Source organism: Pipistrellus hanaki (assembly GCF_964339955.1).
Source record: "Pipistrellus hanaki genome assembly, chromosome: 1".
NCBI lineage: Eukaryota > Metazoa > Chordata > Mammalia > Chiroptera > Vespertilionidae > Pipistrellus > Pipistrellus hanaki.
In genome coordinates, this window is record NC_140503.1 from 82,434,056 (window position 1) to 82,459,548 (window position 25,493).

The 25,493-nt window shown below is 44.7% G+C and overlaps 1 protein-coding gene and 1 pseudogene across 2 annotated transcripts in view; both read right to left on the reverse strand.

The window, feature by feature from the left end:
* Nucleotides 1-6,561: 6,561 nt before the first annotated feature.
* SNX6 (sorting nexin 6) overlaps nucleotides 6,562-25,493 on the reverse strand; it is a 69,879-nt gene continuing 50,947 nt past the window's right edge. The window contains 5 exon segments of the mRNA XM_084874905.1: nucleotides 6,562-7,256; nucleotides 13,772-13,857; nucleotides 13,937-14,096; nucleotides 23,500-23,586; nucleotides 25,272-25,311. Coding sequence (XP_084731031.1) covers nucleotides 7,203-7,256; nucleotides 13,772-13,857; nucleotides 13,937-14,096; nucleotides 23,500-23,586; nucleotides 25,272-25,311 — 427 coding nt within the window. The 3' untranslated portion in view covers nucleotides 6,562-7,202.
* LOC311625320 (transcription factor BTF3 homolog 4-like) lies at nucleotides 14,942-16,630 on the reverse strand (annotated as a pseudogene). The gene is made up of 2 exons: nucleotides 16,337-16,630; nucleotides 14,942-16,101 (listed from the first exon to the last, which is right to left on the reverse strand). The product of its transcript is annotated as a transcription factor BTF3 homolog 4-like (transcript).

Here is a 25,493-nt window from a genome sequence, read left to right on the forward strand (position 1 = left end):
AGCCGGGTCGGGTGCGGCCAGGCCCGGAGCAGCGGCGGCCAGGCTGGGAGCGGCCAGGCCCGGAGCAGCTGGGTCTGGTGTGGCCAGGCCTGGAGCAGCGGCTGCCAGGCTAGGAGCGGCCAGGCCCGGAGCAGCAGCTGCCAGGCTGGGAGTAGCCAGGTCCGGAGCAGCCGGGTCTGGTGTGGCCAGGCCCGGAGCAGCGGCTGCCAGGCTGGGAGCGGCCAGGCCCGGAGCAGCAGCTGCCAGGCTGGGAGCGGCCAGGCCCGGAGCAGCCGGGTCTGGTGCGGCCAGGCCCGGAGCAGCGGCTGCCAGGCTGGGAGCGGCCAGGCCCGGAGCAGCCGGGTCTGGTGCGGCCAGGCCCGGAGCAGCGGCTGCCAGGCTGGGAGCGGCCAGGCCCGGAGCAGCCGGGTCTGGTGCGGCCAGGCCCGGAGCAGCGGCTGCCAGGCTGGGAGCGGCCAGGCCCGGAGCAGCAGCTGCCAGGCTGGGAGCGTCCAGGCCCGGAGCAGCCGGGTCTGGTGCGGCCAGGCCAGGAGCAGCGGCTGCCAGGCTGGGAGCGGCCAGGCCCGGAGCAGCCGGGTCTGGTGCGGCCAGGCCAGGAGCAGCGGCTGCCAGGCTGGGAGCGGCCAGGCCCGGAGCAGCCGGGTCTGGTGCGGCCAGGCCCGGAGCAGTGGCTGCCAGGCTGGGAGTGGCCAGGCCTGGAGAAGCGGCTGCCAGGCTGGGAGCGGCCAGGCCCGGAGCAGCCGGGTCTGGTGCGGCCAGGCCCGGAGCAGCGGCGGCCAGGCTGGGAGCGGCCAGGCCCGGAGCAGCCGGGTCTGGTGCGGCCAGGCCTGGAGCAGCGGCTGCCAGGCTGGGAGCGGCCAGGCCCGGAGCAGCCGGGTCTGGTGCGGCCAGGCCAGGAGCAGCGGCTGCCAGGCTGGGAGCGGCCAGGCCCGGAGCAGCAGCTGCCAGGCTGGGAGCGTCCAGGCCCGGAGCAGCCGGGTCTGGTGCGGCCAGGCCCGGAGCAGCGACTGCCAGGCTGGGAGCGGCCAGGCCCGGAGCAGCCGGGTCTTGTGCGGCCAGGCCCGGAGCAGCAGCTGCCAGGCTGGGAGCGGCCAGGCCCGGAGCAGCCGGGTCTGGTGCGGCCAGGCCAGGAGCAGCGGCTGCCAGGCTGGGAGCGGCCAGGCCCGGAACAGCCGGGTCTGGTGCGGCCAGGCCAGGAGCAGCGGCTGCCAGGCTGGGAGCGGCCAGGCCCGGAGCAGCCGGGTCTGGTGCGGCCAGGCCAGGAGCAATGGCTGCCAGGCTGGGAGCGGCCAGGCCCGGAGCAGCCGGGTCTTGTGCGGCCAGGCCAGGAGCAATGGCTGCCAGGCTGGGAGCAGCCAGGCCCGGAGCAGCGGCTGTCAGGCTGGGAGCGGCCAGGCCCGGAGCGGCCGGGACCGGAGCAACCGGTCCCAGAGCAGCCGGGTCGGGTGCGGCCAGGCCTGTAGCAGCAACAGCCAAGTCCAGAGCAACTAGGTCGGGAGCGGCAGTGACCAGACCCGGAGCAGCTGGTTGTGGAACGAACCAGAGCAACAGAGGCCAGGCCCGGAGCAGCCAGGCCCGAAACAGCTCGCTCCTCGCCTGTACCTGCCCACGGCTGCCTCTCAGACATGGCTGGAAACTTTTGCGGGAACTTGAGGGTCTGCTGAATCAAGTGATGAAGGCTTAGATCTGGATGTGTTGAGTTAGTATAGCGCTGGGGTGTTGATCTGTAAGTGCCTTGGGTGGGGCCTGGATGAGGCTGGTTGACCTATTTGGAAATGTCTTTTGTGTGAAGTGTATCATTGGGCATGTGGAGGTATTATTGATATGAGATAATGCTAAGTAACAGATTTACTATCTGAAAAGGGATTTACTATCGGGGAAAGGGAGGGAGGAAGAGACTGAACATAAACTGTGCACCTATGGATGAGGACAATGGGGGATGGGGAGGGGGCGGAGGGTGGGGTGGGAACCTGGTGGAGGGGGGAAGAAATGAGGAACCTTTGTAATAATATGAACAATAAAGATTGATTTAAAAAAATAAAAAAAAAAAAAAATAAAAAATAAAAAATAAAATTAAAAAAAAAAAAAAAAAGAACATAAACTGAAGAACCAAAAGATAGATATAGAGACAGTAAACAACAAGCAGACTGTCAAATTGCAGCGGGGAGGGTTGGGAGATCTGGGGGAGATAAGAGATCAACAGAAGGACTTGTATACATGCATTAAGTACAACCAATGGACACAAAACTCGGGGGAGGGAGGGTATGTATGGGAGGGGGTGGGCAATGGTATATGTACAAAGATAATAATTTAATAAAAAAAATTAAAAAACCACAAAAAATAACCAAGAAAACGCTATGCCTGTGAAAAGGAATAAACTGAAGCACAACAAAACGAGGAGAGTCTGTACTGTCACAGCCCTAAGCACTGAATGCGGTGTCCCCGCCGGGCACCACGTCTGGAGGCACCGGAGGCCAGTGTTCAGGTGTTGGCGGTGTTAACATTGACTGCCCGGTTAAGGTGGTGTATCAGTCACCCAGTGCTGTGTAACAAGTGCCCTGAAGCAGTGATTTGAAATAATGACCCTTTATTTGCTCACAATTCTTTGGGTCGGCAGTCCTGGCTGGGCTCCGCGGGGCAGTTCTTCCGTGGAATCAAACTGCCTCGGTGACCTCCCGGCCACCCCGGCTGGGCCGTCACCGTTTTTATTCATCTGGATGTTCAGATGTTCTGCGATCGGGCCTATGAAAGCCCCTTCGAAGCGGCTGCCTCTGGAGATGTTCTCAGACTTTTGGAGCATTTCCTTGTTTTCTGGCACAGTGTGTTCCTGGCTCATGCAGGGAAGGGGTCCCCTTCCCTGGCTCCTTGAAAATCATCTATTTCAATGATGAGAGAGAATCATTGACTGGCTGCCTCCTTCATGCCCCCTACTGGGGTTCGAGCCCACAACCTAGGCATGTGTTCTTGCCCGGAGTTGAACCCAGGACCCTTTAGTCCACAGGCCGATGCTCCAGCTGCTGAGCCAAACCAGCTAGGGTGTGTTCTCACTTTTTTTTTTTTTTAATATATTTTATTGATTTTGTACAGAGAGGAAGGTAGAAGGATAGTTAGAAACATCAATGAGAGAGAAACATTGATCAGCTGCCTCCTGCACATCCCCTACTGGGAATGTGCACACAACCAAGGTACATGCCCTTGACCTGAATCAAACCTGGGACCCTCCAGTCCTCAGGCTGAGGCTCTATCCACTGAGCCAAACCAGCCAGGGCAGTTCTCACCTTTTTTTTTTTTTTTTTTTTTTTAAATATATTTTATTGATTTTGTACAGAGAGGAAGGGAAAGAGACAGAGAGCCAGAAACATTGATGAGAGAGAGTCATCGATCAGCTGCCTCTTGCACACCCCCTACTGGGGATATGCCCGCAACCAAGGCACATGCCCTTGACCGGAATCGAACCCGGGTACCTTCAGTCCCCAAGCTGACGCTCTGTCCACTGAGCCAAACCGGTCTCGGCAGTTCTCACCTTTTTTAATCTGACATGGCTACTTCCCAGTTGATCCCAATTTAAACTAACCACATCTGTTGATTGCGCCGTGCTGTCTTCAAATACATTTTGTTAATATTTTGACTATGTTTTCTGGTTTCCTTCCTGCGAGGATTAGTTTCAAATATCTAGTTTACCACTGCCAGCTTTATTACTTTAAAATCACGTGTGCATATCAATTGCCATTGAAATGAACAGAGAGAAAATACAATTGATGCTGAAGGACAATATTGAAATTCTTTATAGCAAAGAAATTGAGTCTAATGTAGATAGAGTTCTTCCATAAATTCACTAATTCATCTGATCTCATCTTTTTTTTTTTTTTGTCAGAGTTACAAAGAAAAGTAACAGGCTGGTAAAAAGGAAACTCAGATTACATAGGAATGAATACTATAGTTATTTATACCTTTAACTAGTAGCCTGATGCATGAAAATTCGTGCAAGAGTAGGTTTCCCTTCCCCTGGCTGCTAGCACCGGCTTTCCTCTGGCACCCGAGACCTGGGCTTCCCTCCTCTGGCCTGGTTTGGTCAAGAAGGATGTCCGGTGCCTAAGCTGGTTTGGCTCAGTGGATAGTGTCGGCCTGCAGACTGAAGGGTCCAGGGTTCAATTCCTGTCAAGCGCATGTACCTTAATTGCGGGCACATCCCCAGTGAGGGGTGTGCAGGAGGCAGCTGATCGATGACTTTCTCTCATCAATGTTTCTAACTCTATCTCTCTCCCTTCCTCTCTGTAAAAAATCAATAAAATATATTAAAAAAAAAAAAACCAACAAAAAAGAATAAAAAAAAAAAAAAAGGATGTCCGGAAGACATCTGATCTAATTAGCATATTACCTTTCATTAATAGATTATTTACAGTAATTAAGAAAACACTGAGTTTAGAATATGTGACGAATAAATGCCAATTTCTTCCCCTTTTCAGAAAATAGAAGCATAAATGTCTGCTGACCAGGAACTCAAACTTTCTGACCTTTTAAAATATTACTTAAGATAATCTCAAGCTGACCTAGCTGGTTTGGCTCATTGGATAGTGTCAGCCAGCAGACCGAAAGGTCCAGGGTTCGATTCCTGTCAAGGGCACTTGCCCAGGTTGCAGGCTCCATCCCCATTGCGGGCTTGCAGGAGGTAGCCAATCAGTGATTCTCTCCCCTTCATCAGGGCAACACTCTAACCAACTAACCTGCGCAGTCAGGGCTAAATTATGTTTTCAAGTCTGATTTGTTTTCTCTCCTTTTAGTAATTGTAAGTCAGGGGAAAATAAAAATTTCCTCTGTAAACTTTATGTACAATATAAACATTTTTAAAATAAATTTGATATACTTAGTGTGGTACAATACTTGCAAAAATAAAAAACCCTCAAATAACAGCTGTATAGCTAAAGGATTCCCAATTTGGTCTATGTAAGTCCGCTGTTGAAGGTGAGAGAGATCCATAAAACAAGGATACAAATGTTTGTTCTGGAGATGCAAAGTAGAATCTTTCCTTTGTATGCCCTCAGGGAGTTACATATTCTTTACCAAATTTGTAGGATTTGTTTGTGAGAAGACCCTTACAAAGTGTGGTCGTCAAATCATTCCTCCATTAAGCAACCCTCCAGCCCCTGCGCCCACACTGCTGCTTCCGGCCTACCCCCACCCCGAGCGCTCTACCAATGCACGCCGCCCAGGGATGCACCGCCCACTCCAACGCTCCCCTCAGAGGCCCTGTGGCACAGACAGATGAACTGTCGGTAGGTATAGCTTTTTGCTGTGTGCTTGCTATTTCTGCCAAGCACCTTCACATGTCCAAAGAGCACCTTCACATGTCCACAGCGCTGTACCAACATTTATTCACCCTCACAACACCCCTGGGAGGTAGGTCAGTATGTCTCGTGTGGTAGAAAGGCTGAGGCAGACAGAGGTCAGGTGAACCTGCCTGAGGCCCCTGGGCACCCCGTGAAGGAACCTGAAGCCCGGGCTCTCGGTCCCTCGTTCACCTCGGTGAGCACTGCAGGGGCACATTTCCCCGGGGAAGGTGACAGGAAGGACGGAGCACACAGACCGCTCAGTCAGCAGAACAACAGTTCAGATGGCATCGGTGACCGAGCGTGAAGGAGGGACACCTTCCCCAGCGCAGCGGCGAGGCTGTGGAGGAAGCACCGTCCGGATGAGCCTGAGGTGCAGCCAGGCCTTCAGGACTCATCAGAGCGGGGACCGCCCAGACGCCTGTGGTTTCCAAACGGGAGAACACGCAGAAGACAGGGAAAAGCCAACCCCTCCACCGGATCTTACACAGGCACGGCACAACGCTCACCCACATTAGAAAGGCCGGCATGTTTGCAATGTGACCACTGACAATCAGCAGCCTTTCTGGCACCCAAACTTTATTCCAGGCATGTGCTTCTTTCCCACCAGCGCGAGTTGTCTCCTATAGCAGACTTCCCTCTCTCTCTCTCCATGCCGATCTGCACACGGGCTTAACTACCAACTACCGGCTCAATGGTACATGTCATCTGGTTTGTTGGCGAGCTCAGGATGGAATGCAGGAAATCATAGCAGGCCATATTCTTGGCCCCTGGATGTTATTTTTAAAAAAAATATTTCTTTACTGATTTCAGAGAGGAAGGAAGAGGGATAGAGACACAGAAACATCAATGATGGGAGAGAACCATCGATCAGCTGCCTCTTGCATGGCCCCTACTGGGGATCAAGCCCACTGGGCATGTGCCCTTGGCCGGAATTGAATCTGTGACCTGAGTCTGAAGGCCGAAGCTCCATCCACTGAGTCACATCGGCCAAGGCACGGCCCCTGGACTTTAGAAACAGCGGCTCTAACCGGCCTCTGCCCAATTCCACCTTCTGTGAAGAGCCAGCAGCACAGCAGCAGTCCATGGCTTTGCCCCGGGAGGGGGCACTTGGTTCCCTGTCGCTCTGAAGGACAGGAGAACAAAGCCTGCCCCGGAGGGCATGGTGGAGGGCAGACTCAGCAGAGCTGCCCCCGCTTTCAGAGTGCTGCAATGACCACAGAGCTAAAAGCCATCACTGTTATCACCGTTTATTTGACAATAGTTGGTTAAGTCTACAAGTTTAAGGCAAACATACTAATGCATTTGCTTTTCTTCAGAAATCATACTTAGAAAGATTACATAAAGTCTGTCCCAAAACTTCTAAGAAATATTCATTAATTAAAAATAAGTCTGATTAAGACGTTTTATCAGGATACATGAATGAACTTAGGTGGCATACAATGTTCCCTTAAAAATAAAATTAAAAAAAAAGGTAGTGGCAATCTTTATCTTGTTTGAAGAATAGATTTGAAAGGGTTAAACTTCAGAGAGTACTTAAAGGTAAGTAAGACTGGCAGCCATGAGGAATGCCATTCACAAATGAGCAGAGTTATGAGGCTCCCGGAGAAGGGCTGAGCTGGGCTTCGAGAGGAGGAGGCAGGAGGCGCAGCCGCGGCCCCGGAGCCGCAGGGGGAGGCGGTGGGCAGTGCCCACACGGCCGGCGGGCGGGCAGCGCCCGGCCGCGCTCCGGGCTTTCTCAGAGGGGAGGTGCGAGGGGCGCTGTGTCAGCTGTTCCTTTTGTTCCCAGTGAGCAGGAGATGCCGGACGTCATGGAGAAAACAAACATACAATCTGAAGGAAGGCAGCCCTTTAACCCCGACGGCGCGGTGCGGCTTATGTGTCTCCGTTTAACACAGCCAGGCAGTTCTGCAGCAGCTGTAGGTTGCCCTAAACAGGAAGGGAGAGACAAGGATGAAGCTCAAACACTCTGGGAGAGTCTCATTCAAAATGAAAGTATGAAAAACCGCCCAGCTTTTAATTTGTGACAGCACGGATTTTGGAAACAGCTACTTATTATACACAAATGGACATAAATTATAGAATTTGTTTCACGAACCTTTTCCACATACTACACTCTGCACTAAACTTCCGGCAAGACCGATATCATGGCACATTCGGATGAGGGAGAAAGGATGCCCTGTGTCCAGCTCGAGCTACCGAACACTCTGGCTGTAACACAGGTTCCCGTCACCATCCCATAGCCATTAACAGCTTTTTAAAAAATGGAAAGGTTTCAGACAAAAGTATTGTATGAGGTTCACACCTAAGTACCTATTTGTACCATCCACTCTAACTATTGCAGTTTAGACAGAAATGGTAAGTTACAAAGTAAGTGCCATCTGTAAAGCACACACACCGCCATCGAACCTGGAGATGCGTGAGGCACAGGGCGAGGCAAAAGTAGGTTTACAGTGGTGAGTGTGTGAAGAACAGTTTATTCTGACATTATTATTACTTATAATCCTTGTATTATTTTCCATACAAACAAACGGAAGCCTACTTTTATCCCACTATTTAGGTTACATAATATATAAAACGGGGGTGAAAGAACCCCCTTCCTTCAAGTAGAAAGTCAACCGAAATGTAAAGAATGATGGAACTAGGAAACGACCACTTGGCAGCCATCATATTAATATCAGAGTCAGGCAAAAATCACCATTCGATGCCAAAACTGTATGATGCTAAATGCTAATGCCAATGCTGTAGCCATTAGCTCCGTGCCTTCTGCTGGTTAAAAGGAAACAAGCACAGGCCGGTGTGGCCCAGGTGGCTGGGCGCTGTCCCATGAACCGAATGGTTGTGGGTTCCATTTCCGGTCAGGCACATGCCCGCGTGGCGGGCCTGATCCCCGGTAGGGGTTGTACAGGAGGCAGCTGACCAATGTTTCACTCTCACATTGGTGCTTCTCTCTCTCTCCCCGTCTAAAAATCAATATTTAAAAAAAGTAAAACCACCCCCCAAAAAACATAATAAAAACTGAGTCCCTCATTTGCACTCCCCACATCTCAGGTGTTGGAGAGCCACATGAGGCTCATGGCCACCGCACTGGACAGCGGTGACTGAGCACTGAGGGACACGCGGGAGGCTACCAACCCATGTGTCTCTCTCACATCAATCTTTCTCTCTGTCTTTCCCTCTCTCTTCCTCTCCTTAAAAATCAGTGGAAAATTACCCTTGGGTGAGGATTAACAACAGAAATTAGCCTTTCTAGGTGGGATGTACTTTTTTTTTTTTAAAAAAAAATACATTTTATTGACTTTTTACAGAAAGGAAGAGAGAGGGATAGAGTTAGAAACATCGATGAGAGAGAACCATTCATCAGCTGCCTCTTGCACACCCCCTACTGGGGATGTGCACGCAAACCAAGGTACATGCTCTTGACCAGAATCCAACCCGGGACCCTTCAGTCTGCAGGCTGATGCTCTATCCACTGAGCCAAACCGGTTTTGCCTGGCACCTACTTTTTAAAAAAAATATATTTTATTGATTTTATACAGAGAGGGAGGGAGATAGAGAGTTAGAAACATCGATGAGAGTCATCGATCAGCTGCCTCCTGCACACCCCCTACCGGGGATGTGCCCACAACCAATGTACATGCCCTTGACCGGAATCGAACCCGGGACCTTTCAGTCCCCAAGCCGACGCTCTATCCATTGAGCCAAACCGGTTTCGGCTTGGCACCTACTTTTATAATTAGATTAAAAATGTTGATTCCTTTGGTGCTGGATCAATCTTTTTTATTTTTTTTATTTTATTTTTATTTTTATTTTATTTTTTTTTAAAAATATTTTATTGATTTTACACAGAGAGGAATTGAGAGGGACAGAGAGTTAGAAACGTCGATGAGAGAGAAACACCGACCAGCTGCCTCTTGCACACCCCTCACTGGGGATGTGCCCGCAACCAAGGTACATGCCCTTGACCGGAATCGAACCTGGGACCTTTCAGTCCGCAGGCCGACGCTCTACCGCTGAGCCAAACCGGTCCCGGCTTTTTTTTTTTTTTTTAAAGTATATTTTATTGATATTTTACAGAGAGGAGGGAGAGGGATAGAGAGCTAGAAACGTCGATGAGAGAGAAACATCGACCAGCTGCCTCCTGCACACCCCCTACTGGGGATGTGTCCGCAACCAATGTACATGCCCCTGATGGAAACGAACCTGGGACCCTTCAGTCCGCAGACCGATGCTCTACCACTGAGCCAAACTGGTTTCGGCTGGATCAATCTTTTACATTAAAATTTAGATGAAGATATAAAAGGGAAGTTCATACAAATTAGAAATGTCCACTTTGTAGGAATAATTAGTTTAATAGTAAATTCTTTATAACCAAATCCATATTTTTAAAAGAAATGAGTGCTCTGGGCTAAAACTAGCAAGCTAACCCTAATGGCTATAATGTAGTCTGCAATTACATCGTAAAAATTAAATGCTCGGTAAATAAAAAAGTTCTAGAGATGTGTTGCACAATGTGAACATACTCAACACGACTGAACTGTACACTTAATGGTTCTTACAGATGGGCCCTGGCCAGTGTGGTTTGGTGTTAGGGCATCGCTACCAGTCAGGGCATGTACCAAGGTCGCAGGTTCGATCCCTGGTCAGAATGTGTATGGGAGGCAACCAATGCATAATCCCACCCCCCTTTGTCTCTCTGTCTCTATCTCTCCCCCTTCCTCTCTGATATAAATAAAAATATATCAAAAAATTTTCAAGTGATATTTGCATATGTTTAGAAAGATTATTTTGTTTGTTAATCCTTACCCAAGGATATTTTTTCAATTTATTTTTTATTTTAGTTTTTTCCCCATTGATGTTTTTTTTTTTTTTTTTATAATATATTTTATTGATTTTGTACAGAGAGGAAGGGAGAGAGGTAGAGTTAGAAACATCGATGAGAGAGAGTCATTGATCAGCTGCCTCTTGCACACCCCCTACTGGGGATATACCCGCAAACCAAGGTACATGCCCTTGACCGGAATCGAACCCGGGACCCTTCAGTCCCCAAGCCGACGCTCTATCCATTGAGCCAAACCGGTCTCAGCCCCATTGATGTTTTTTTAGAAAAAGTGGAAGGGGGAGTTGAAAAGGGAGGGAGAGAGGGAAAGGCAGAGAGAGAGAGAGAGAGAGAGAGAGAGAGAGAGAGAGAGACAGACAGACATTGATTAGTTGCCTCCTGAACACACCCCTATCAGAGCTGGGGATGGAACCTTTGACCCAGGTCCATACCTTTGACTGGGAATCAAACCCGACCTTTCAATCTCAGGCCTAATGCTCTAACCACTGAGAAACTGGTGGCCAGGGCAGAAAGATTTATCATTTAAAAAAAAGTTTGTTTTTTAAATTTTTTTTTATTGATTTCAGAGAGGAAAGGAGAGGGAGAGAAACATCAATGATGAGAGAGAATCATGCCCCACACTGGGGATCAAGCCAGTAACCCTGGCATGTGCCCTTGACCAGAATCGAACCTGGGACCGTTCAGTCTACAGGCCGACGCTCTATCCACTGAGCCAAACCAGCCAGGCAAAAGATTTTTTTATTTTTTATTATTTTTTTTTGCGAATCGGGCTGGTCTGGCATCCACATGTGCTGCTTTTTTTTTTTTTTTTTTAAAATAAGTTTTTATTTTTCATATTATTACAAATGTTCCTTCCCCCCACCCCCCACCATTGCTCTCCTCCACCAGGTTCCCACCCCACCCTCTGCCCTTTCCCCTCTCCCCATTGTCCTCATCCATAGGTACACAGTTTATGTTCAGTCTCTTCCCACGCCCCCCTCTCCCCTTTTCCCCAAGAATCGTCAGTTCACTCCCCTTCCATACCTCTGATTCTATTATATTCAACAGTTAATATTGTTCATCAGATTTTTTTAATTTCCTTGGTTTTTAGATTCACTTGTTGATAATTACGTATTTGTTGTTCATAATTTTTATCTTTGTTTACTTTCTCTTCTGAAAGAACCCCCTTCAGCAATTCATATAATTCTGGTTTGGTGGTGATGAACTCCTTTAGCTTTTTTTTATTAGTGAAGCTCTTTATCTGGCCTTCGATTCTGAGTGATAGCTTTGCTGGGTAGCTTATTTTTGGCTGTAGGTTCTTGCTATTCATCACCTTGAATATTTCTTGCCATTCCCTTCTGGCCTGCATGGTTTCTGTTGAGAAGTCAGCTGACAATCGTATAGGTGCTCCTTTATAAGTTACTACCTTCTTTGCTCTTGCTTCTTTTAATATTCTCTCTTTATCTTTTGCTCTTGGAATTTTAATAATGATGTGTCTCGGTGTGGTCCTCTTTGGATTCCTTTTGTTTGGAGTTCTGTGCGCTTCCTGGACTTGTAAGTCAAATTCTTTCACCAGGTGGGGGAAGTTTTCTGTCACTATTTCTTTCAGTATGTTTTCGATATCTTGCTCTCTCTCATCTTCTGGAACCCCCATAATTCTGATGTTGGTTCGCTTGAAGTTGTCCCAGAGGTTTCTTACATTATCTTCAATTTTCTGGATTCTCTTGCCTTCTAGCTTCTGTGGAGGAGTGTCTTCTGGCTCTTTATGTTCCAAATCTTTGACTTGATTCTTGCGATCTTCCCTTCTGTTTTTAGGACTCTGTAGAATATTTTTTATTTCAGACAATGTATTCTTTATTTCTTGTTGATCCCTTATCATTTCTTGTTGACTCCTTATTAATTCTAGTTGATCTCTTTTCATATCCTCATAGGCCTTATCCATCTTTTCTAGGAAATTCTTGAAAAACCTTATAAGCGTAGATTTGAACTCTATATCCAGACGCTTTTTGTCCTCCATTTCTTTCGTTTGTGATCTATTTTGTTGTCGCATTTCGCAGTTACAGATGGGACGGGGTTTCAGGGTGGAGCCTGCAGCTTTGGCTTCCGTCAGCCCCGCCCTATGTGGGTCCTTCAGTGCTCGCTGCCGGCGCCTCTGAGAGAAAGGTGCCCTCGATTTTCGCCTGCTGCCAAACAGTCTATGCTCTCCCCCAATGAGCCCGGTATTGGGGTTCAGTTCAGTTGGCAGTGGGATTGGAGGTGGCGTTCACAGCAGTCTGGAGCCCCAGTCTCCTTCCTGTCAGGGCAATCCCGCGGCACAGCCGGCCGTCCCTTCTCTGCGCGCTGTGTGCGCGCCTCTGGGACCTCCTTTCTCCGCTACCCCGGGGTTCCGACTTACAGCCCAGCTCCCTATGGCTGAGCCTGAGTCCCCAGGGTCTGGCCCAGAACGGGGGTTCAGAGCAGTCAGGGGCCCAGCACAGTCGAAGTTTTATCTCCTTTCCGCTAGGGAACGCCCGCCAGGCACTCGGCCTCCCTCCTCTCCGCGCGCGCCGCGTGTCTCCGTACCTTGGGCTTTTCCAGCTCCTCCGCGCTTCCTTCTGGTTTTCTCCTTGCTTCTTGTTGTAGGATTTCCAGTCAGTCGACTTTCCTGTAGTTCTGGGTAATGTCCATTTTATATTTTAGTTGTATTTTATTAAAATTGTTGTGTGCGGCTGCGGCTAGTTGCCTACCCGAGCAGCCATCTTGGATTCCAGATTTATTTATTTATTTATTTAAAAATATTTTTATTGATTTTTTACAGAGAGGAAGGGAGAGGGATAGAGAGCTAGAAACATCGGTGAGAGAGAGACATCGACCAGCTGCCTCCTGCACCCCCCCCACAGGGGATGTTCCCGCAGCCAATGTACATGCCCTTGACCGGAATCGAACCTGGGACCCTTCAGTCCGCAGACCAACGCTCTATCCACTGAGCCAAACCGGTTTTGGCCAAAAGATTTATTTTTTAAACAACTAGTAAAAAAAAAAAAAAGGTTCTGGTTTTCATATTAGATACCAGTCTTGCAGAGCTGACCACCAGAGTCATTATAGATATTATTTTTGTTTGAATGACTTCACTTAAGAAATCTCTCTCAATTCTAGGATTCTCTTTTATTTATTTATTTTTATTTTTTAAAATATAATTTATTGATTTTTTTACAGAGAGGAAGGAAGAGAGATAGAGAGCCAGAAACATCGATGAAAGAGAAACATCGACCAGCCGCCTCCTGCACACCCACTACCGGAGATGTGCCTGCAACCAACATACATGCCCTTGACCAGAATCGAACCTGGGACCCCTCAGTCCGCAGACTGACGCTCCACCACTGAGCCAAACCGGTTTCGGCTAGGATTCTCTTTTAAATATTACTGTAAGGTTTGCGCTAAGCTTTATATTAACTATAAGAAAGAATTTAAGAGCTGTAAAAAACTTTGTAAGAGGATATTACTAAAACCAAATATTTTAAATGAGTGAAATAAACTTGGAAAATTTAATTTCAATTTAGTAATAGTTCTTACAGTATCCTTTGGAATCAGTTTTATAATTGACTCCTTTGTAAATTCTAAGCTCATTAACCCTTTATGACATTACCTTTGCATGTTTCAGTTCCAATTCTGCCAGTTCCACTAAGTTTTTTCTGAATGCTGCAACTCTTCTTGTCTTAAAATCTATAAGTTCTGTGAACAGAAGAAATTAGGATATTTTATTTACATACTAGTATAAAACATACCTTATTAAAGGAGAATGTAACAGTACCTTGTTTTGCAGACTCTGATATTTTTTCAAATTTCTGACAACATAATTGTTGGGATGTTTCTGCCTGTAAAACATCTTTATTTTTGGCTCTTGCTTTATCCAGTGCTTTATTAGCATTTTCATAATCCACTAGTGACCTAGATCTTCGATAGAGGAGATCCTAGAAAACAGAATGCAAACTGTTGGACAAAAATAGACAGAGGCAAAGAAACAAACAGACTGTCAAACTACAGCAGGAAGGTAGGGGAAGGGTTAGGGGGATAAGAGATTAATTGTAGGACTTGTATGCGTGCATAGAAGCACAGCCAACAGATGCAAGACACTGGAGGCGGGGGGTGGGGGGTAGGGAAGGCTGGGGGGAGGTGAGTGGGGACAAAAAAAGAAAAAGAAAAAAAAAGCGTCGGTCTGCGGACTGAAAGATCCCAGGTTCGATTCCGGTCAAGGGCATGTACATTGGTTGCGGGAACATCCCCGGTAGGGGGTGTGCAAGAGGCAGCTGGTTGATGTTTCTCTCTCATCGATGTTTCTAACTCTCTATCTCTCTCCCTTCCTCTCTGTAAAAAAAATCAATAAAATATATTTTAAAAAAATAAAAAATTAAAAACCTCCACAAAAAACAGAATGCTTTATAATAATAGATGCTGCACATGTCTAGTAGCTATACTCAACCCCCTCCACCACTTCCACCACTGCCACCTAATTGTCCTTAGAGATAATACTGATACAGGGAAAACCACATGCCAACTAATCTTGCATTTTTAAAAATAAATACCACATAGCTTACTCATTCAGATGCACAATACAATGGTTCTTAGGATGCTCACAGAGTTGCTGAACCATTATTACAATCAATGTTAGAAGATTTGCTGTCACCCCCAAAAGAAACCCCTTATTAATTAATTTATTAAAAATATATATATTTTATTGATTTTTTACAGAGAGGAATGGAGAGAGAGAGAGAGAGAGTTAGAAACATCAATGAGAGAGAAACATCGATCAGCTGCCTCCTGCACACTCTCTACTGGAGATGTGCCCGCAACCAAGGCACATGCCCTTGACCGGAATCGAACCCGGGACCTTTCAGTCCGCAGGCCAATGCTGTAGCCACTGAGTCAAACCGGTTTCGGCTGTGTATATATTTTTTAAAAAATTTCTTTGTTGATTAAGGTATTACATATGTGTACTCATGCCTCCATTAACCCCCATAGCTTTTTTTTTTTTTTAAAGTATGTTTTTATTGATTTCATAGAGAGGAAGGGAGAGGGAGAGAGAGAAGCTTCAATGATTAGAGAGTCATTGATCGGCTGCCTCCTGCACGCCCCCTACTGGGGATGGAGCTGAAAACCTGAGCATGCCCTGACCAGGAATTGAACAGTGATTTCCTGGTTTATAGGTTGACACTCAACCACTGAGCAACACTGGATGGACTTTTTTCTTTTTTTTTAAATGTAAAGATTTGTTTTATTTCTACTGGGAAAAGAGGAGGATAAATATAACTGTTTCCCAATTTCCATTGTGTACATACATACCCCCACGCCTACAAAAAAATACACACACACCAAAAATACCCCAAACAAACAAACAAACAAACAAGAATTAAAAATCAAAACACCCTCAAACTGCATTAATACTTTGGATTTTGACCAAAAGAATAGATCCTGGAAGTGCAAAATGCAAAATCAAATGACCGAAAATGCTGAACAAACAGCATTATTGATATACAAAATATTTATATTACTGAACTAGTAACAGTTGATGTTCTCCGTGTTTGTAAAACTTTGGAACCACATAGCTGATTTGTTAAATCTAGTCCATGCCAACTTCCAAAAACCAGAAAAGATTTTAGTTAGCTTCATTCTTTGATGCCTCATCAAAATTTTCTACAAGATCTGGAACATCATCAGTTTCCTCATCAATGTCTTCTGGTTTTGGTGCTTTGCTATCCAACCCTTGCCGAGGGAACTGTTCAGCTAACTTCCTAAGGCTTGTTAAGCTGCCAGCACCAAGCTGACTTAATATTCCAGGAAGCATTTCTGTGATTGGTTTGGCTTCTGCATGACCAGTAATTGCAAAGGTGTTAGCAGAAAGGGAAGCTTGGACTTTGGGGTTGTTGAAATGAATAACTGTTCCATCATCTTTAATCATATTTACCTCTTCAATACCAGCTATATTATTATTATTTAATATATTTTATTGATTTTTCACAGAGAGGAAGAGAGAGGGATAGAGAGTTAGAAACATCGATGAGAGAGAATCATCGATCAGCTGCCTCTTGCACACCCCCCACTGGGGATGTGCCTGCAACCAAGGTACATGCCCTTGCCCGGAATCGAACCCAGGACCTTTCAGTCCGCAGGCCGACGCTCTATCCACTGAGCCAAACCCCGGTCCCGGCAATACCAGCTATATTATGGACAGCAATTTTTTTAGAGAATTTTGAAGTTTTTTGTCATCAGCTGTAGCTGTTCTATGTACCACCTTCTTCTTTCTGCGAGCTGCACCCTTGCCCCCTATCCGGACCTGAGCCTGAAGGTTGGCTAACTTTTCCTGATTCATGCTGCTGGTGATCTGAAGCAGGGAGAGTCCTCCACACCAGCACGCGGCAAGGGCAAGATGGCTGCCTGAGCCCAGACAGAGAAAGAAGGGGGAGGTGGCGGCAGCGGCGGGAGCGGGGGTACCCTGGATGGACTTTTGTATGGCTTTTTAAACTTTGCATAAAGTTTCAAATTCACCTGTTACAGCATGAATCAGTACTTTCCTTAAAAAAACACACACACACACACACATATATATATTATTGAATTTCCACAGAGAGGAATTGAGAGGGATAGAGTTAGAAACGATGAGAGAAAAACATCGACCAGCGGCCTCTTGCATACCCCCCACTGGGGATGTGCCGGCAACCAAGGTACATGCCCTTGACCGGAATCGAACCCGGGACCTTTCAGTCCGCAGGCCGACGCTCTATCCACTGAGCCAAACTGGTTTCGGCTGGGCAGTACTTTCCTTTTTATTGCTAAACTAGAGGTCCAGTGCACGAAATTTGTGCACTGGCTGGTGGTCAAGGCTATCTGTGGGGTGACTGGTGGGGTGATCAGGGTCCCCACTTGTTCCCAGATTGGCCTGGCGCCACCTGCTTGCTGGGCCTGTCCCCTGCTACCAGAGCGACTGGCGGGGCAATCAGGGGCCCCCATTCACACCTGCCTTGGCTGGCCTGGCACCCCCCACTCGCCGGCCCCATCCGCTGCGGCCCCATCTGGGCCTGTGGGCTGGAGGCAGCTTGTGTTGAGCATCTGCCCCCTGGTGGTCAGTGCACGCCATAGTGACTGGCGGTTCCGCCATTTGGTTGATTTGTATACTAGGGTTTTATACAGAATATATATACTAGAGGCCCAGTGCACGAAATTCATGCACATGGGGGGGGGGTCCCCTTAGCCCGCCTGCGCCCTCTTGCAGTCTGGGAGCCCCTGGGGTTGGCTAATTGATGGCTCCTTAGCACTGCCGCGGAGGCTGGAGAAGCTCCTGCCACCGCTGCTGTGCTCGTCAGCTGAGAGCCGGCTTCTGGCTGAGTGGTGCTACCCCAGTGGGAGCGCACTGACCACCAGGGGCAGCTCCTGCATTGAGCGTCGTCTGCTCCCTGGTGGTCAGTGCACATCACAGTGACCGGTTGTTCCACGGTTTGGTTGATTTGCATATTAGCTTTTTATTATATAGGATATTTAATTCCCATCTGAAGGTATGTTTTCTTTTTCTTAAAAAATATAATTTATTGATTTTTTTACAAAGAGGAAGGGAGAGGGATAGAGAGTTAGAAACATTGATGAGAGAGAAACATCAACCAGCCACCTCCTGCACACCTTCTACTGGGGATGTGCCTGCAACCAAGATAATGCCCTTGACTGGAATTGAACCTGGGACCCTTCAGTCCATAAGCCGATGCTCTATCAACTGAGCCAAACTGGTGAGGGCAAAGTCTCTTCTTTTCTCCACTAAACTATCTTAGCACCTTTGTCATCAATCAATGGACTGCCGCAGAAAACTTGGAACGGAAGGAACATCCTCAACTTGATAAAAACATCTGCTAAAACCTACAACTAATATCAGATTTAATGGTGAGAAATTATAAGCTTTCCTACTAATATTAGGAACAACACAAGGATGTCCAGTATTATCACTCCTTCTCAACATCGACTGGGAGTCCTAGCTAATGCAATCAGAAAAGAAAATAAGAAGTATACAGATTTGGAAGAAATAAATAGATGACATGACTGTTTATGTAGAAATCTGATAAAAGAAAAACATAAAAAAAACCTCTCCTGAACTAATAAATATAAATAATAAGGTTGTAGGATACAACATTAATAAACAAAAGTCAACTGCTATCTTACATACCAGTAATGAACAAGTAAAATTTGAAATTAAAAATACAATACCATTAGCACTCCAGAAAATAAAATACTTAGGTATCGATCTAACAAAATATATGCAAAACCTGTAGGAGGAAAACTAAAAAACTGATGCAAGAAATCAAAGAATTAAGTAAATGCAGAAATATTCCATGTTGATGGATAGGGAGACTCAATATTGTCAAAATCAATTCTTTCCCACTTGAGCTACAGATTCAAATCAGCTTTATTTGTAAAAGCTGAAAACTTTTTTTTTGTAGTTATCAAGAAAATGATCCTAAAGTTTATGTGAAGAGGACAAAGACAGAATAACCAATGCAATATTAAGGGAGAAGAACAAACTCTGAGGACTGACATTGCTTGAAATTGGAACCTTACTACTGTGAGAATAAACAAGTAATTTTTTCTGTCGAACAGTTTAGACAGCTGCCATGTTGGCTGTATGACTTGCAGCTCCCCTGGGGGCCGCCATCTTGAAATGGCAAAAGCCAATCCCTCCCTTCAAATTAGCCAATCATGAAAGACTGTGTGCCTGAGCTCCACTCAAGACAGGCCCTGACCGGTTTGGCTCAGTGGATAGAGTGTCAGCCGGCCTGCGGACTGAAGGGCCCCAGGTTCGATTCCAGTTAAGGGCAAGTACCTTGGTTGCAGACACGTCCATCCCCAGTGAGGGGTGTATAGGAGGCAGCTGATCAATGTTTCTAACTCTTTATCCCTCTCCCATCCTCTCTGTAAAAAATCAATAAAGTGTATTAAAAAAAAAAAAAAAAAAGAGTGAGGGACAGGCCATGTGCATCAGGATTGAAAAGCTGAGCAGACAGCCTGCTCTGTGTGCTCGTGCTTCGAGGTCATGTGCTGTGCGCCTTTCTACGTAGAAGTAAAGGTATTTGCCTTGCTGCCTGGCTCCCTAGTGTGTTTTATGTTCTACCAGGACCCCTGAATTTGGGGGCTCGCCTTATTTCTTACACTATAAAGCTACAATAATCTCAACAGTGTGGCATTGGTGGAAAAAAAGAAGATAGACAAGTAGATCCATGGAACAAAACAGCGTTAGATCTATAGTCAACTGACCTTCGATAAAGGAGCAAAGGCAATGCAGTGGAGAAAATGACATTCACATGCAAAGAAATGCACACACAGCCTGTACCCTTTACAAAGATTAACTTAAAGTAGATCACAGACCTACAGTAAAGGGTAAAACTACAAAAACACCTAGAAGATAGTGTACGAGAAAATCCAGATCATCTTGGGTTTGGTGATCATCCAAGGCATGATCTATGAAAGAAATAATTGATAAGGTGGAGTTCTTTTTTTAAATTTTTTAAATTTATTATTATTTTTTAAGGTGGAGTTCTTTAAAATTAAATTTTCTGCTATGCAACCCTGGCTGAGTGGCTCAGTTGCTTGGAGTTTCATCCTGTACACCAAAAAGGTGCAGGTTTGATCCCCAATTGACAACTGATTGATGTTTCTCTCTCTTTCCCTTTCCCCCCTCTCTAAAAATCAATAAAAACATATCCTTGGGTGAGGATTAAAAAGTTTCTGCTGCCGAAACCAGTTTGGCTCTAAAGGATTGCTATCTAAAATATACAAAGAACTCTTAAAAAAAAAAAATATATATATATATATATATATATATATATACATATATATATATGTATATATATATATTTTATTGATTTTGTACAGAGAGGAAAGGAGAGAGATAGAGAGTTAGAAACATCGATGAGAGAGAGTCATCGATCAGCTGCCTCTTGCACACTCCCTACTGGGGATATGCCCGCAACCAAGGTACATGCCCTTGACCGGAATCGAACCCGGGTCCCTTCAGTCCCCAAGCCGACGCTCTATCCATTGAGCCAAACCGGTTTCGGCCAAAGAACTCTTATAATTCAATAATAGGAAATGAATTATATTTAAAAATTGGCCAAAGTGCAATTTTGAAAACAGACACTTCACCAAAAAAGATACATAGATGGCAAATAAGTATGTGAAAAAATGCTTCACATCACTTGTCAGGAAAATGCAAATTGGAACAATGAGATACCGTCACACACCTTTTGGAATGGCCAGAACCCACACTGACAACACCCCGGGCCAGTAAGGATGAGAAGCAACAGCAACTCTCGGAAATGCAAAATATAGAACAGCTACTTTGGAAAATGGTTTGGCAGAACTAAACATACTCTTTTAATATGATCTAGCAATTGTGCTCCTTGGTATTTACTCAGTTAAAAACGTATGTCCGAGGAGGAGAAACCAATATGGTGGCATAGGTAAACGCCTAATTGCAGCCTCACACAACAATTTAAAAAAATACAACTAAAATATAAAATGGACATTATCCAGGAAAGTTGACTGACTGGAAATTCTACAACTAGAAGGAAAGAGAAAACCAGAAGGAAAATCAGAGGAGCTGTAAAAGCCTAAGGTATGGAGACACGGTGCATGAGTGGGGAGAGGACGGAGCCGGAGAGGAGTGGGAGGCTGAGTGCCTGGCTGGCGTTCCCTAGCGGAAAGGAGATAAAAGCTCCGGACTGTGCTGAACCCCAGTTCCGACAGCACTGAACCCCAGTTCTGGGCGAGACCCTGGGGACCCAGGCTCATACGGAGGGAGTCTGGGCTGTAAGGCGGAAACTCAGGGGATCAGCGAAAGGCAGTCCCAGAGGAGTGCACTCAGAATCAAAGGCCAGATAAAGAGCTTCACAAATACAAAAAAAGCTAAAGGAGTTCATCACTGCGAAACCAGAATTATATGAATTGCTGAAGGGGGTTCTCTATGAAGAGGAAGAAAATAAAGATAAAAATTATGAACAACAAAATCATAACTATCAACAAGTGAATCTAAAAACCAAGGGAATTAAAAAATCTGATGAACAACATTAACTGATGAATAGAATCAGAGGTATGAAAGGGGAGTGAACTGACGATTCTCGGGGAAAAGGGGAGTGGGGGGTGCGGGAATAGACTAAACATAAACTGTGCACCTATGGATGAGGACAGTGAGAGGTGGGGAAAGGGCAGAGGGTGGGGTGGGAACCTGGTGAATGGGAAAAAAATGAGGAACTTTTGTAATAACATGAACAATAAAGATTTATACATAAATATAAATATATATATATATATATATATATATATAGAGAGAGAGAGAGAGAGAGAGAGAGAGAGAGAGAGAGAGAGAGAGCCGAAACCAGTTTGGCTCAGTGGTAGAGCGTCGGTCTGCGGACTGAAAGGTCCCGGGTTCGATTCCGGTCAAGGGCATGTACCTTGGTTGCGGGCACATCCCCGGTAGGGGGTGTGCAAGAGGCAGCTAGTCGATGTTTCTCTCTCATCGACATTTCTAGCTCTCTACCTCTCTCCCTTCCTCCTATCTGTAAAATATCAATAAAAATATATATTTAAAAAAAAAAATAAAAAGAAAAAAAAAGAAATGGAAGAATGGTGTTCAAAGCACCACTGATCAAATGGGAATTTTCTGTGCAATATCTCAATTGATAAATTAACATTGATTTTGGAGTATGTGAGTCACTAAGTTTTCTGTGTGTTTTAAAAAAAAAAAAAAAAAATTCTTTATTGTTTAAAGTATTACATATGAATCCTTTCTCCCCAATGATCTTTCCCCACTCATTCACCCCCTGCTACTGACTATGTCCATGGGTTATGCTGATATGCATGCATACAAGTCCTTTGGTTGATCTCTTACCCCCTCACCCTCCTTTCCTCTTGTTCCCCCTGAGGTTGGTTTGTTCGATGCCTTTTTTCTGTGCTTTTAAGATGTTTTTGCTAAACTTATTTTTGATTAGTAAGAGTTTTAGTCTTGCCAAAGCCGGTTTGGCTCAGTGGTAGAGCGTCGGCCTGCAGGCTGAAAGGTCCCAGGTTCGATTCCGGTCAAGGGCATGTACATTGGTTGCGGGCACATTCCCGGTAGGGGGTGTGCAAGAGGCAGCTGGCTGATGTTTCTCTCTCATTGACGTTTCTGGCTCTCTCTCTCCCTTCCTCTCTGTTAAAAATCAATAAAATATATTTAAAAAAAAAAAAATAAAAAAAAAAAATAAAAAAAAGAGTTTTAGTCTTGTACCTAGGCAGATTTCCAAAAGGAAACTTGAGTTGCCTTAAAATAAAACCCATCCTTGTTTTATGGATCTCTCTCTCACCTTCAATAGCAAACTTATATAGACCAAATTAGGAATCCTTTAGCTATACAACTATTATTAAAAAAAAAATAAAATTATTGATTGCAGAGAAGAAGAGAGAGAGAGAGAGAGAGAGAGAGAGAGAGAGAGAGAGAGAGAGAGAGACAGAAGCATCAATGATGAGAGAGAATAATTGACCAGTTGTTCCTGTATGCCCCCTACTGGGGATCAAACCTGCAACCCTGGCATGTGCCCTGGCTGAGAATTGAACTGTGACCTCCTGGTTCATCGGTTGAAGCTCAACCATTGAGCCACGCCTGCTGGACTATTTGAGGGTTTTACTTTTGTCTTTGCAGACATTTTTCCAGAATAAGTATACCAAATTCATATACATTTTTATTTACCCCTGACTTACAATTTCTAAAAATCAGACCTGAAAACATACTTTAGCCCTGACCAGGTATTTCAGATGGTTAGAGTGTTGCTATGATAAGCCAAGGCTGTGGGTTCGAATCCCAAAAGAATCAATCAACGAATGCATAAATAAGTGGAAAAACAAATGCATGTTTCTCTCTCCTTTTCTCTCTCTCAAATCAATCAATTAAAGAAAGGAAGAAAGGAAAATATAATTTAAACTCAAGATATAAATCATCTTTGACAATCTTAAGTCTAACAACTTTAAAGAAATGGCTTTTTGTTAAATAGTTCATTTAAAAAACACACACAATCAACAGCTCTAGCTGGTTTGGCTCAGAGGATAGAACATCGGCCTGCAGACTGAAGGGTCCTGGGTTCCAGGGTTATCACCAGTAGGACGAGTGCTGGAGGCAGCCAATCAATGATTTTCTCTCATCATTGACGTTTCTCTCTCTCTCTCTCTCTCTCCCTTCCTCTTTGAAATCAATAAAAATATAAAACACACACACACACACACACACACAAAAAAAAAACAACAACAACTAACCAAACAAACAAAAACAACAACAAAAAAACCCAAACCACCCTAATCAACAATAAAAGTTACCTTAGCAGCTTGAGATTCTCTTAAGTAATATTTTAAAAGGTCCGAAAGTTTGAGGTCCTCGTCAGCAGACACTCGTGCTTCTATTTTCTGAGAAAGGGGAAGAAAATTGGCATTTATTCATCACTTATATTCTACATTCAATGTTTTCTTTCTTAATTACTGTAAATAATTAAAGGTATAAATAACTATAGTTAAAGTTAAAAAACCCTGCACATCTACCAGAATAGCTAAAATAGAACAGTACCAAGTATTACAAGCTTGCGCAGCAATCCAATGCTCATTCTTTCTGGTGGGGATGTAAACTGATACAATCACTTAGGGAAATGTTTTGGCAGTATCTACAAAATCTTTTCACATGGATACCCTGGGACCCACTAATTCCCCTTCTAGTTGTGTACACCCAACAGAAATGTGCACTATGTTCAACACAAGAATGGTCTCAGCAGTACCATTTGTAAAGAGCTCCAAACTAGAAACTATCCAATGTTCTACCAACAATAGAACAGATAAATTTAGTATATTCTTGCAATAGCATACTATACAGTAGTAAGAATGACACAGATCCCTATTCTTTTTTTTTTTTTTTTAATATATTTTATTGATTTTGTACAGAGAGGAAGGGAGAGAGATAGAGAGTTAGAAACATCGATGAGAGAGAGTCATCGATCAGCTGCCTCTTGCACACCCCCCACTGGGGATATGCCCGCAACCAAGGTACATGCCCTTGACCGGAATCGAACCCGGGTCCCTTCAGTCCCCAAGCCGACGCTCTATCCATTGAGCCAAACCGGTTTCGGCCAGATCCCTATTCTTATGATGTAAATGCACACACACAAAAAACCTATCTTTCCAGAAAATGTTCTCTTATACAAATATCAAGGGCAGAATAATGGGCTATATGGACCCCAGTATAACAACATTTAGATATTTAAAAACTTTTTTCTTTGTGAGAAAAGATCTTCTTTTACTTGTCTCTACTACATTATCACTGAATTAAAAAGGTCATGTTGAAATCAGATTTCTACAATGAACTAAACACTACCACTCTCAGATAAATATTTTCACTATTCTACCAAGTGATAAAAATGTTAAATATATTGTATCTAGAACTGATCCTTGAAAACCAAGATTATGTCATTATTAAATTACTACTATCATGAATGAAACCTTCTGTAGTTGTATGTATATATATATTTTTAAACTGTACATCTTTTAAAAAAATATACTTTTATTGATTTCAGAGAGGAAGGGAGAAGGAGAGAGAGATAGAAACATCAATGATGAAAGAGAATCATTGATCACTTGCCTCCTGCATGCCCCCTACTGGGGATCGAGTCCTCAACCTGGGCATGTGCCCTTGACTGGAATCAAACCCAGGACCCTTCAGTCTGCAGGCCGATGCTATATCCACTGAGTCAAACCAGTTAGGGTTGCAGTTGTATATATGACACAACTCACTTTAAACCAATGTGTCAAGGGTGATCAAAAGCAATATAGTCTTGGTCAAGGGACAATGAATCTAACTTTCTTCTAGCTTACAAAGCCCCAGTAAAGGACCATTCTTCATAAAAATAAACCCAGTCTTCATAATAAACATATTTTCTGATAGAATACAGACATCTACATAAATACCAAAAGGCCATAATAAAAAAATCTAAATCTGTTTCTTAATCCTTTTGAAGTATAACTCCTCTTCCTCAATAAAGCTAAATAAGTTAAACACAACAATATGCAGATATTTGGATTATCAAAGATTAATTAATAGTACTTACTCTCGTTTTATCAAACAGTTCTGAAACTTTGAGAAAAAATCTGGAAGAGAAAAATATTTCATCAGAAGCTACCTTTAAATAATTTTCTATTTCAAATGTTCAGAGAATACATAATACCCTAAATAAAATGAATAATGAACATTCCTGTCTCATTAGAGTAATATTTAATGGTCTTATTATCTTCATTTAACAAATATCTTTGTGCTTCCACCAATAACAAAT